This window comes from Nycticebus coucang, chromosome 22 (assembly GCF_027406575.1).
Source record: "Nycticebus coucang isolate mNycCou1 chromosome 22, mNycCou1.pri, whole genome shotgun sequence".
Lineage (NCBI taxonomy): Eukaryota > Metazoa > Chordata > Mammalia > Primates > Lorisidae > Nycticebus > Nycticebus coucang.
In genome coordinates, this window is record NC_069801.1 from 25,940,443 (window position 1) to 25,952,450 (window position 12,008).

The window sequence follows — 12,008 nt, forward strand, 5'->3', positions numbered from 1 at the left end:
TCCTCTTTTTCAGGGGGGCAGATGAAGGCCCTAAAGGCAGAAGGCTACTAAGTAGGCCTAAGACAAGCCAGAGGGGAGGAGAAAGAGGAAGTTGGGTCAGAGTCCGGATATGATGAGGTTTCAGGGAAAGTGATATTGGAGTTTCCTTAGAGCCTGGAAATTCCACTGACTCTGGCTCCACCCCTGAGACTCCCAAATCCTGAGATACTCACACACTGGAGCCCAGTTCTTGACAGTCCCAGGGGCCCTTTAGGGTCTGTGAGTCTATATCTGAAGGGCCAGAGTCCCCTGACAAGTCTTAAGATGCTAAGCAGGACACTCGACAGTCCCTAACATCGATGTGTGCTTCCCAGAAGCAGGTCCCAGTTCCTGTAACATGTATGATCCCATGTAATTCTCGTGTAATAAGGCACAGAGACTATTTCTCCTCAGTGCACCTATGAGACTTCAAAGGGTTAAGGCACTTGCTCAAATTCACACAGCTAGGATGCAGCAGAGTGAGGATTTGAACCAAGGTTTGACTGACATCAGAGTCTGTGCTTTTAACTCCTGTGCTATATTAAGCCTGGAGACCCCCTGGTTGATTGGCCCAGGAAGGGAAGGAGGCTTTGTGGGGAATCTGCAGTTGGGGTGGCTGTCCCCCCCTCACATCAAGCAATGGGAAAGGGTAGTGCTGACGTCAATTATTACCATGGCGATACAGCAACCCTTTCTCTGCCATCTCCATGGCAACCTGGGGGGGTCCATCTGTACTTCGCCCCCTCCTTCTAAAAGGGGGTCCCTTAGGGAGGGATTGGCTAATAAGGTGTCTAAGAAAGAAGTCAGAGAAGGCAATGATTCAAACATCTCCCTTTGCCTTGCTCCTCCCCATTCCTCAGGCCCGGAGAATAAGGCTAGGACCTGTGCTGGGGTCTGGGGACAGCTTTGCCCTCTGGGATGAGGTCTTTAAAGACCTTTCCCACCTAGGGATTCCCCTAGAAATGCCCTCCCCTGCCAAGTTCTTAGGCTCCTGAGCAGAATTGCTATGAAGCTGGCAGTGAGAGGCAAGAGACTTTCCCTAGCCTCTTCTGAGGCTGGACATCTCCCAGTCCCTGGGGGGAGGGGGGAGTAGTATTTGCCTCTCTGGCTCTCTGCTGCCCCTTGAAGCCAAAGGTAGGAGTGGCAGCAGTAGCAGCCTCTCTTGTTTATCAAGTGCTGGCTTAGCCTGATGCTGTAAGTGCAGGCTTTTTTTTTTTTTTTGAGACAGAGTCTTGCTATGTTGCCCTCAGTAGAGTGCTGTAGCATCACAACTCACAGTAGCCTCAAACTCTTGGGCTTAAGTGATTCTCTTGCCTCAGCCTCCCAAGTAGCTGGGACTACACCGCCGGCCACAACGCCCAGCTATTTTTTTGTTGCAGTTGTTTAGCTGGCCCTGGCCAAGTTTGAACCTGCCCCCCTCGGTGTATGTGGTTGGCACCGTAACCACTGTGCAACAGGCACTGAGCCAGTAAGCACAGGCTCTTACTGGAACCTTCAAGCAGGTGTCCTTAATACCATTTTGCAGATTTGAATCTGGGTTCTCAGAGATGCTAACTAGCTCAAGATTGCAGTTAGGGAATGGCAGAATCAGGACTTAAACTAAGGACTAGAGTTTAGGCTAGTGGCTTTTCCTGGGAGAAAGAGGAAGAAGAAACAAAGAACTGTATGGAAAGGAATAGAAATAGCAGAGGGAAGTGACCAGAGTAAGGGCCTGTCATATTCCCTGTTGCCTACAGAGCAGTTTACCCCTTAGTCTGGTGCTTGGAGGTTTCTTTGATCCAGCTTCTCTTCTGCTAACCCATCCCTAGAGCTCCTGCAACCTTAGCTTAGCAAAGGTAAGGGATGTGTCAGAATCAGGCTTGGATTCTCAACACATAGCATGGCTGGGGTGAGTGTTGGTGAAAACTGATTAAATGGAATGAGAGGAGTGTGCTAGCATCGCCTATCCTTGGGGAGATGGGAGGTGGGTCTAGGCCCATCCTGTAAAATAGGAAGTTAAGAAACCAAAGTTTTTCAAGTGATTTCTTCCCCTATCTTTTTGTGGTCCCATCAGTCCTAAGGACAAACCAAGACTCAAGATCGCCCGGGTGGCTCCTAATTCCTACAAGGCCAGAGGTGCCCGGGGCCACCTGGGCAGGTGGCAGAAACTAATTTCCACTTTGGGGAATTAAATGGACCTAGTGTGGGTGGCCATTCGTTTTATTCTATGTTGTCTGTCTCTCTCTCCCTCCAGTCCACGCTCCTGTGGGTTGCCAAAGGCCAGCACAGTAATGTGAATTTTTCGGGAGAACCAAGGAGAGGGTTAAGGAAGAAGGACAAGGGCGGCGCCTGTGGCTCAGTCGGTAAGGCGCCGGCCCCATATACCGAGGGTGACGGGTTCAAACCCAGCCCCGGCCAAACTGCAACCAAAAAATAGCCGGGCGTTGTGGCGGGCACCTGTAGTCCCAGCTACTCGGGAGGCTAAGGCAAGAGAATCGCTTAAGCCCAGGAGTTGGAGGTTGCTGTGAGCTGTGTGAGGCCACAGCACTCTACCCGAGGGCCATAAAGTGAGACTCTGTCTCTACAAAAAAAAAAAAAAAGGAAGAAGGACAAAGGCAGGGTCCGAGGGGAAAAATCGCCTGGAAAGGGGTCATGACCAGCAAGAAATAGGGGAAGGGAGCTGGCGTCCAGCGAGAGTAAGGTGACCTGGAAGGGTGGGCCCCTGGGGTGGACCCAAGTGAGGAGGCAGCGGAAAGTAAAGCGTTATTGGATGGGGCAGAGCAGCTGGTGGGCCCGATCCGATACAGACACACACGGCCAGCCCGAAGTGGAAAGAACAGTTTATGCTGTGCTTTATTAAAATGTGCATCATTCTTTTATTTTAAAATGTGCATCATTGTCTCGTGCTCGGCGCGTGCGACCTCAGCGTGGTGGCCCGCGGCGGCCTTGTCCCCCGCCCGGCTCCGCGGAGCCGCCGTGCGCAGGCGCACTCAGGTGGCGCGGGCCCCGGGGCTCCGGCCCATGGCCAGGTAGACGTCGATGGGCACGTGCAGCAGCGTCAGACAGTGGCAGCCCGGGCAGCGACGAAGCGGCCTGGGGAAAGCCGGGCATGACGCGGGTCACTGAGGCGGGAACCCAGTCCATCCTGTTGGGGCGCACCCACGACTTCACGGGTGCGGGCGTGGATCTGGGGACCTTACTGTGGCGCTAGGGAGCCCTGGGGTTGAAAGTGGGACCGAGCGCGGGGCCGCGGGGAGGGGCGCCGGCCTCACCTGACCGGGTTGTGCTCTGTAGCTACAGGCTCCGGGCTGTCCTGGGACTCGGGGGCAGCGGCAAGGCCAGGGGAGTCTCCCGCCTCAATGGGGAATCTTCGACCCTGCGGGGGCTCCTGGGCACTCATGTCCAGGCCCCGGGGCTCTCTGCGCGGGGAGGAGCGGTCAGGCCGCTCTCAGGCCTCTGGGGCCCCGGTCCCCGCGTCCGCCCCCCTGGGTCGTTGCTCACCTGCCGGAGGCCGAGGCCGGTCCCAGGCTGGAAGCAGCTGCCCGAGCCCTGGCCGCGGGAGGACGCTCCGGTCCAGGCGGAGCCGGGCAGGTGTCTGCAGCGCATCCGGGCCCGGGCGTCGAGGGGGAGGGCTGCATTGTGACCCGGGCTGCGGCGCGGTGACCTCACAGAGCCCGTTCCTCCCGCCGGGGAAGTCCCCTGGCGCCCCAGACTGCCCGGACACTTAACACCGGCCGGAGCTGGGAGCTGGAGGTTCTTGGCATGGCCTCTCGAGACCGGGTGGGGGAGACCCCCAGCGGCCCCATGGAGGCGCGGGAGGTCAGGGCAACATGCCGAGAGGCATCTCCGCCCCACGCAGACACCCCGGAGCGCCCTCGAGGCGGGGTTGTGACTCGCTGTCGGGCGCGGCGGCGGCGGTGGTGACTTAACCTGTGCTGAGTTTGGTGGTGGTGGTGGTGAGGGCAGGTAGGGGCACTGCCCATTTTGGCCAAGGGTCACACAGCATTTACATCACAATTGGACCAGAGTTTTAAAATGTCTGGTCCTCTCCCTTCCCATCACCCGCGGCTGTGTCCAGACGGAGAATGTTCTAGCGCTGGGGGCGGCTGCGGATGAAGTCTTTGGGGGGAAAAGAAGCAGGCCAAGGGCGATGGTGGAGTAGAGCTGCCTCGCAGAGGCAGCATGAGCTGAGAGGGTGATAGGAAGGAAGGAGGCACTAGACAGCATGGAGGACTTTCTGCTCTCCAATGGGTACCAGCTGGGCAAGACCATTGGGGAAGGGACCTACTCAAAAGTCAAAGAAGCATTTTCCAAAAAACACCAAAGAAAAGTGGCAATTAAAATTATAGACAAGATTGGAGGGCCAGAAGGTGAGCTGGGGCCCCTTTAGAGGAAGGGAGGGCTGGCTGAGGTGGGTGGGTGCTTCCTCCAGTCAGAAAGATCATTCCTTCCATTCCAGTCTGGAACCAAGGAAAGCCCCCGTATCTGGGGTCTGGGGTAGGTTACTGGGGAACACAGGGATGCTGAGAGTCCAGTATCACACCCTCCAAAACCCAATTAAAATGGTGCAAGGTGAAGAATCTGAGTTGACCAGCCAGAGGCCACAGCCAGTCCTGGCAGAGGGCAGGAGTTGGCCCCAAGGCTAGTAGAGATGGGCTACTAGCTACTAGAGATGGGCAGGCAGGGCTTAGAGAGCTGAAGGTCAGGAGGCAGGGGTGGGAGGAAATGGCTCACCATCCTGTGGGTCAGTCAGGCCTTCTGAGATTCAACAGCTTTGTCTAAAAGTCCTCAAAGAACCCTGGTATCTGTAGTCTCACAGATTGCTCAAAAATGGTCCCTCAGATTAGCAGGGAATAGTTGTCTTGAAAAATATGCTAACTAGCTGGGTGTGGTGGCTCATGTCTGCAATCCTAGCAATCTGGGAGGCCAAGGCAGGAGGATCACTTGAGGTCAGGAGTTCAAGACCAGCTTGAGCAACAACCAGGGGTGTTGGTATGTACCTGTAGACCCAGCCAATTGGGAGGCTGAGGCAGGAAGATTGCTTGAGCCCAGGAGTTTGAGGTTGCTGTGAGCTAGGCCGAGGCCATGGCACTCTAGCCCAGGTGACAAAGCAAGACTCAGACTCAAAAAACAAAAACAAAACAAAACAACAATCTAACTAGGCTGAGGCAAGAGGATCTCATAAGCCCAAGAGTATGAGGTTGCTGTGAGCTGTGGCACCGTGGTGACAAAGTAAGACTCTTGTCTCAAAAACAAACAAACAAACAGAAAAACCCAAAAAAACCCCCAGCTTACTACAAAAATCACAGAAGTGAACACTTTGCAATGTCCAAACAGCCAGACATACTTAAGACCATCAAAGAAGCCAAGAAACAAGACCCAGGCATGGTGGGCAGACAGAAGCTGAAAGGCAGGAGACAGTAGTAAGGAGTTATGGCTTTTGATCTTGATAGCTCATCTCTCCTCCCCTTGTTTCCTCAGAGTTTATCCAGAGATTCCTGCCTCGGGAGCTCCAGATCGTCCGCACCCTGGACCACAAAAACATCATCCAGGTGTATGAGATGCTGGAGTCTGCCGACGGTAAAATCTACCTGGTGATGGAGCTGGCTGAGGGAGGGGATGTCTTTGACTGCGTGCTGAATGGGGGGCCACTGCCTGAGAGCCGGGCCAAGGCCCTCTTCCGTCAGATGGTCGAAGCCATCCGCTACTGCCATGGCTGTGGTGTGGCCCACCGGGACCTCAAGTGTGAGAATGCCTTGTTGCAGGGCTTCAACCTGAAGCTGACTGACTTTGGCTTCGCCAAGGTGTTGCCCAAGTTACGCCGGGAGCTGAGTCAGACCTTTTGCGGCAGCACAGCCTATGCTGCCCCCGAGGTGCTGCAGGGCATTCCCCACGATAGCAAGAAGGGTGACGTCTGGAGCATGGGCGTGGTCCTCTATGTCATGCTCTGTGCCAGCCTACCTTTTGACGACACAGACATCCCCAAGATGCTGTGGCAGCAGCAGAAGGGGGTGTCCTTCCCTACTCATCTGGGCATCTCGGCCGAATGCCAGGACCTGCTCAAGAGGCTCCTGGAACCAGACATGATTCTCCGGCCTTCAATTGAAGAAGTTAGTTGGCATCCATGGCTAGCAAGCACTTCATAAAAGCAATGGCAAGTCCTCCCCAATAAAGCAAGGGGAGAAAGCAAACCCAAAAACCCGCTTCTAAAATTGTGATATATATGTATTTTAAGTTTACTTATCCTAAAACTTAATTATACCCTCTCTGGACTTACTATTTTCTCTCTTTAAATATCTTCCTGGAACTAAAGGGTCTCATTCAGACTTCCCTTTTATTATGACTGACAAGTGATTTTCATACAGGTGTTTAACTAAAGTTAATTAAAATAGACCCCAGAATTCTATACACACAGGGGGAGGGGAAAAGAGGAGGGGGGAATGGAGAGTAAAGGAGAAAAATGACCAAGAGCAGTTGGAACCACTGTTGCTGCAACTTCCTTTCCAAATAAAAGCAGAAGCACTGGGCAGAAATGGCTTCCTGGCTCCTTGCCTGAGAGAGAGGCCTGTTAGTGGCCCTGTCCCTTCTTCAACCCAAAGAGCAAACTCAATCTGGGATGAGGACAAGTGACTTCCTCTAGACCCAGGCTATCTCCCCACCCTGCCTTTGGCTCCAAGCGGGAAGCCACCCCTGCACGGCATGTGTGTCCTGCCCTGTCCCGGTGCAACTGCCATGGGGGAAAAACAGATCCCCGGACACCTTCCAGCTTCTGTTCAATCACTTTAATGCTGTTAACGGCAAGTCTGTAAAAGGTTCAGGGCAAAGTTCATTTTTCTTTTTTAATTATAAAACTAACAGCTGTTAGAATCTTTTTTCTTTTTTCCTTTTTTTCTTTTCTTGGCTACAAAATACTCTGGGGAAATGCATTATAATTTAAAATATATAATATTGCACAAACAACAAAAGGTTAATTAAACTAAAGAAATAATTACAAAGAGAAAAACCCCATCCCATCAAAAAAAAAAAAGAAAAAACAAAGATTCAGCATTCTCTCCATCCCACCTGCTCACTGAAGGTTTGAAGTGGAAGTGACCACCACTCTCTCTGCATCCCTGACCACAATCCCTTTAAATCACTGGTGAACACACCAGATTATGTACAAGAATCACCAGAGCAGCATCGTGAAGCACCAGGGTCTCCAGGGATTCCTGCAGCCCCTCATTCCCCCAGGAGAGGTGCAACTTTACCAGAGAGGAGGGTGAGAGCCACAGAGGCAGGGTCTGTCTTCAGGAAGAAGAGCTTTTGCAGAAGCCTGCTGAGCATCTCAAGAAGTCACTCCCAGCATATCCCTTCAAGATGCAGAAGGGTTGAGGCGGAAAAGCTGGGCTCACTGGAGTTGTAAGTACTCTGCTTTGATCACTGCTCTGTACGGCTGGTAGCTGGCTTGTGTCCTAAGCTACAGGGGAGTTGAGGTGGGTAGCTGGTTGGACAAGGTATCCATTGCCAGGCAACGCACACAAGGGCCTGAAGTGGTCCCCTCCCTTCTTGGGGAGGGGAAGAAATGCAAGAGCTGACTACTCTTGCAGGTGGCACAGCTGGGCTAAGGACTTGGGTGCATCTGACATGAACAAGCCTTAGGAAAGGCATGGGGATATACCAGCATGGGCTGGAGAAAATGAAGGAAGTGGGGTCATGGTTTGGTCTCTAGATTCTGAACCCCAAGGAATTTTTCCAGGAATGGAAAATGCCTGGGAGGGAGAAGAGTCTCAAGAGAGGCAAATTTCCCAGAGATGAGTGCCTTTTACCCACTGGGATAGGAACCAAAATATGTTCACTCCCCTCTAGCCAGGAGCAGGTGGCATGGCCATCACTGCCTGCTTACAGGTGGAAAGAGTGTGGTGTTGCCTCAGCTTCCTCCAAGAGACTGGTGGTTTAGGTTCTGTCTACACAGGTGAAAGAGCTGGAGCTATCCCTTGGGACTTCCCAGCAAGGTCCCCAGGAACAGTGGGTATTCAGCAGAGAAATGTAGGCTCTTCTGGTGAAGGGGGTAGGTTTTCTCCCGCTTAGGTCATCCTGTGGTTGGCACAAGTCAGAATTCCTGGCTTGGATTTAGAGAGCCCCTTCTCATGTGTGAGCAAGGCCCAAAGGGCCAGCAGGAAGCCACCCATAATCTGTGCCCAGAGCTCTGGCTGGCAGAGGAGATTCGGGGAGAGTTCTCAGTCAGTGTCTTCCAGGGCCAAGCTGAGACGAGAAAGTGAGGTGGGAGGTTCTGTGGGTGGGGGAGCAGCTCACTCTGGCTCCCCTCATTCCCAGTCCTCCCACTCTACATCTTCCAGCTGCAGATGGGAGGGGATAAGAGCACAAATATACATTTACTCCTTTGAGTAGCCCAGACTCAACCTCCCCTTGCTGAGCAGAGCTGCCTCCATTTCTGGATAACTGTTCCCACCTACCACCCAGGCCACATCCTGCCCCTACTATGAGCATAAACCCTTACCATGTGTCTGGGGAGCAGAGCTACCCTCTGCCTGGGGGTAGACCTGCTGCTCTGATTATTTCAGACCCAACACAAAAGCTTCCACCAATCAACACCAGATACTACATGGTGATGCCCTGCCCTACAGGAACTAAGTCAGTCCCTTATGGAGAACTTCTCTCTCTCTTTTTTCTTTCTTTTCTTCACCTGGCTCTCTCTCTCTCTCTCTCTATATATATATATATATTTTTTTTTTTTTTTGCAATTTTTGGCAGGGGCCAGATTTGAACCCGCCACCTCTGGTATATGGGGCCAGCGCCCTACTCCCACAGGTGCTACCTAGATGCCTGGCTATTTTTTTTTTTTTTTTTTTGTAGAGACAGAGTCTCACTTTATGGCCCTCGGTAGAGTGCCATGGCCTCACACAGCTCACAGCAACCTCCAACTCCTGGGGCTTAAGCGATCCTCTTGCCTCAGCCTCCAGAGTAGCTGGGACTACAGGCGCCCGCCACAATGCCCGGCTATTTTTTAGAGACAGGGTGTCGCTCTGGCTCAGGCTGTGAGCTCAGGCAATCCACCCGCTTCGGCCTCCCAAAGTGCTAGGATTACAGACATGAGCCACCGTGGCCGGCCGAGAACTTCTCTCCTCCTAAGCTGATAAGGCCATGGTTCTGAGAGGCAGAGAACTTGAGAGTGGTACTGTGATGAAAAGCATGGGTGACAGTGAACTGACTGTAGGTGCTCATGGGTCTTCACAAGGGCTCCAGCACCCTAATTCCCAGATGAAGTCTCCAGGGCATTTTTTCATTACTACTCTTGGCATGCTGTCATCTGAGCCCTGACATGACAGATTACAGAATGACTACTCAAGTATACTGTGTGCCAGACTTTAAAGGGGACTGGGAAGCTACAAAAAGCCAGTAAGCCCCTGTGGCCTGAAAGGGCACCCTGGGCCTTCTCTGCCCTGGGTATAATGAGGAACACAGGTACGAAATACTCTTGAGTAGGTCACTATCTCCCCCACGGCTTCCATTTCCCATTATGAAAAACAAGGCCATTCAAATGTCTCTCTAATCTGTCCACCTCATTATAGCAGATTCATGAGTTACATGAAGAAAAGATTGCGTGGTTCTTTTTTTTTTTGCAGTTTTTGGTCAGGGCTGGGTTTGAACCCGCCACCTCTGGCATATGGGGCCAGTGCCCTACCCCTTTGAGCCACAGGCGCTGCCCTCTTTTTTTTTTTTTTTTTAAACAGAGTCTCAAGTTGTCACCCTGGGTAGAGTGCTGTGGCATCACAGTTCACAGCAACCTCAAACTCTTGGGCTCAAGTGATTCTCTTGCCTCAGCCTCCCAAGTACCTGAGACTACAGGTGCCTGCCACAATGCTTGGCTATTTTTTTGTTGGCAGTTGTCGTTATTTTATCTGGCTCAGGCTGAGTTCAAACCTGCTAGCCTCGGTGTATGTGCTGGTGCCCCACCCACTGACCTATGGGTGCCGCCCGATTGTGTGGTTCTTGTACGACAGTGGAAATAAGGCTGAGGGGAATCAGATGTCTGGGCTGGAGCCTCACTTACTGTCACTTACTAGCTGTGAGAACTTTAAACTGTTCCAGCCTCTTATTCAAAATGACCTCATTTTTTTTTTTTTCTTGACACAGTTTTATTCTGCCACCCCAGCTAGAGCTGGAGTTCATGGCATTATCATCATAGCAACCTCAAACTCCTGGGCTTGAGCAATTCTCCTACCTCAGCCTCCTGAGTAGCTAAGACTGCTGGCTCCTGCCACCATGCCTGGTTCAGTTTTCTATTTTTAGTAGAGATGGAGTCTTGCTCTTGCTTAGGCTGGTCTCAAACTCCTGACCTCAAGCTTTCTTCCCATCCTGGCTTCCCAGAGTGCTAAGATTATAAGTGTAAGCCACCACGCCCAGCCCAAATTGACCCACTGTTGATGCTGGGAGGCAGTGAAGAGAACAAAGAGTAATAAGGCCTCCCTGAGTTTAGTAACTGGAATGGGTTTAGGGTGCTCTCATATCTGCTATGTCCCAGACACTATCCCTAATGTGTTTACATGCATTAACCTTATTACAACTTATCATAATCAATTTGATGTTTTAGATGAGGAAGCAGGCTTAGGTGAAGTAACTTGATCACACTGGCCTTTTGTTTCCAAGGCCAAGAATCTGCTCCGACCTCACACCTGAAGACCATGAGTCAGGTCTGGGCAAAGTTCCACATCTGTATTTTTAAGGAAATCAGGAACTCTCCCATCCACCCACCCTGGGACTGAGGGGAAGCAGAACCTGCTGATGACAAGTGTTGTGGGCCTGAGTAGGGTACTCCTTTCTGCCACCTACCACCTCAGATAGAAGCAGGAATACCCCTGAAGGGCTGGGCTTGGTGGGGAGAGTTCTCAGACCCAGGGATCACTGGGCTTGCTTCCCTCTAGCCAACCAGGCCCACTCACCTCACCAGAGGCATCCACTTTGGAAAGGGCCATCTGCACTTCTTCTTCGGTCATGTCCAAGTCAAAGTCCTTCTCCCAGTCCTCGCTGATGTCTGTGCTTGAGCCTGGAACCATGAGCCACAGTGTGAAAGGCAGGAGGGGACAGGGAAGGGGTACCTGAAAGAGTTGGTCTGACAAATACACATTATAAGTCTTTACATTTTGTTTTCATTCTGGCTCAGCAATCTTACTTTTAGAAATCTATTCTGAGGAAAAATCCTGAATTCAGCCAAAATTTAGTCAAATGTTCACTATAGTGCTGCTATAGTGATGAAACTTAGCAACATGGGCAGTGACTGTGGCTCAGTGGGTAGGGCGCTGGCCCCGTATACCGAGGATGGCAGGTTCAAACCTGGCCCCGGCCAAATTGCAACAAAAAAATAGCTGGGTGTTGTGGTGGGCACCTGTAGTCCCAGTACTCAGGAGGCTGAAGCAAGAGAATCACTTAAGCCCAGGAGTTGGAGGTTGCTGTGAACTGTGTGATGCCACAGCACTCTACCGAGGGTGATAAAGTGAGACTCTTGAGACTCTGTCGCTACAAAAAAAAAAAAGAAAGAAAGAAAATTAGGCTACTTGGGAGGCTGAGGCAAGAGAATCGCTTAAGCCCAGGAGTTGGAGGTTGCTGTGAGCTGTGTGAGGCCACGGCACTCTACCGAGGGCCATAAAGTGAGACTCTGTCTCTACAAAAAAAAAAAAAAAAAGAAAGAAAATTAGGAACAGCCTGAAAATCCACTGATAGGGAATCATAAAAATAATGAATAAATATAAATATACAAAAAAAAAATGATGGAACACTGCGTGGCTTTAAAGGTTAGGCTGTTATTCTATAGTCTAACCTTTGTCCATGGCAAAATCGTCTTTTTTTTTTAGAGACAGAGTCTTACTGTATCACCCTCGGTAGAGTGCCGTGGCGTCACATAGCTCACAGCAACCTCCAATTGATGGGCTTAGGCGGTTCTCTTGCCTCAGCCTCCCCAGTAGCTGGGACCACAGGCGCCAACCACAATGCCCGGCTATTTTTTTATTGCAGTT

At 51.6% G+C, this 12,008-nt stretch overlaps 3 protein-coding genes across 5 annotated transcripts in view; 1 reads left to right on the forward strand and 2 right to left on the reverse strand.

Moving 5' to 3' along the window:
• Window positions 1-2,825: 2,825 nt before the first annotated feature.
• FAM229A (family with sequence similarity 229 member A) lies at window positions 2,826-4,660 on the reverse strand. Its single transcript, XM_053577159.1, has 3 exons — window positions 3,499-4,660; window positions 3,270-3,416; window positions 2,826-3,090 (listed from the first exon to the last, which is right to left on the reverse strand). The coding sequence occupies exons 1-3, from the start codon at window positions 3,633-3,635 to the stop codon at window positions 2,988-2,990; spliced, it is 387 nt and encodes a 128-aa protein (XP_053433134.1). The 5' UTR covers window positions 3,636-4,660; the 3' UTR covers window positions 2,826-2,987.
• Window positions 4,223-6,209, forward strand: TSSK3 (testis specific serine kinase 3). Its single transcript, XM_053577160.1, has 2 exons — window positions 4,223-4,367; window positions 5,479-6,209. The coding sequence occupies exons 1-2, from the start codon at window positions 4,223-4,225 to the stop codon at window positions 6,141-6,143; spliced, it is 810 nt and encodes a 269-aa protein (XP_053433135.1). The 3' UTR covers window positions 6,144-6,209.
• Window positions 6,210-6,760: 551 nt separating this feature from the next.
• BSDC1 (BSD domain containing 1) overlaps window positions 6,761-12,008 on the reverse strand; it is a 39,474-nt gene continuing 34,226 nt past the window's right edge. For all 3 annotated transcript variants that reach the window (XM_053577157.1, XM_053577154.1, XM_053577156.1), the window contains 2 exons: window positions 10,938-11,041; window positions 6,761-8,333 (listed from right to left, as the gene is read on the reverse strand). In XM_053577157.1, coding sequence (XP_053433132.1) covers window positions 8,301-8,333; window positions 10,938-11,041 — 137 coding nt within the window. In that variant the 3' untranslated portion in view covers window positions 6,761-8,300. The remainder of the gene's footprint in view (window positions 8,334-10,937; window positions 11,042-12,008) is intronic.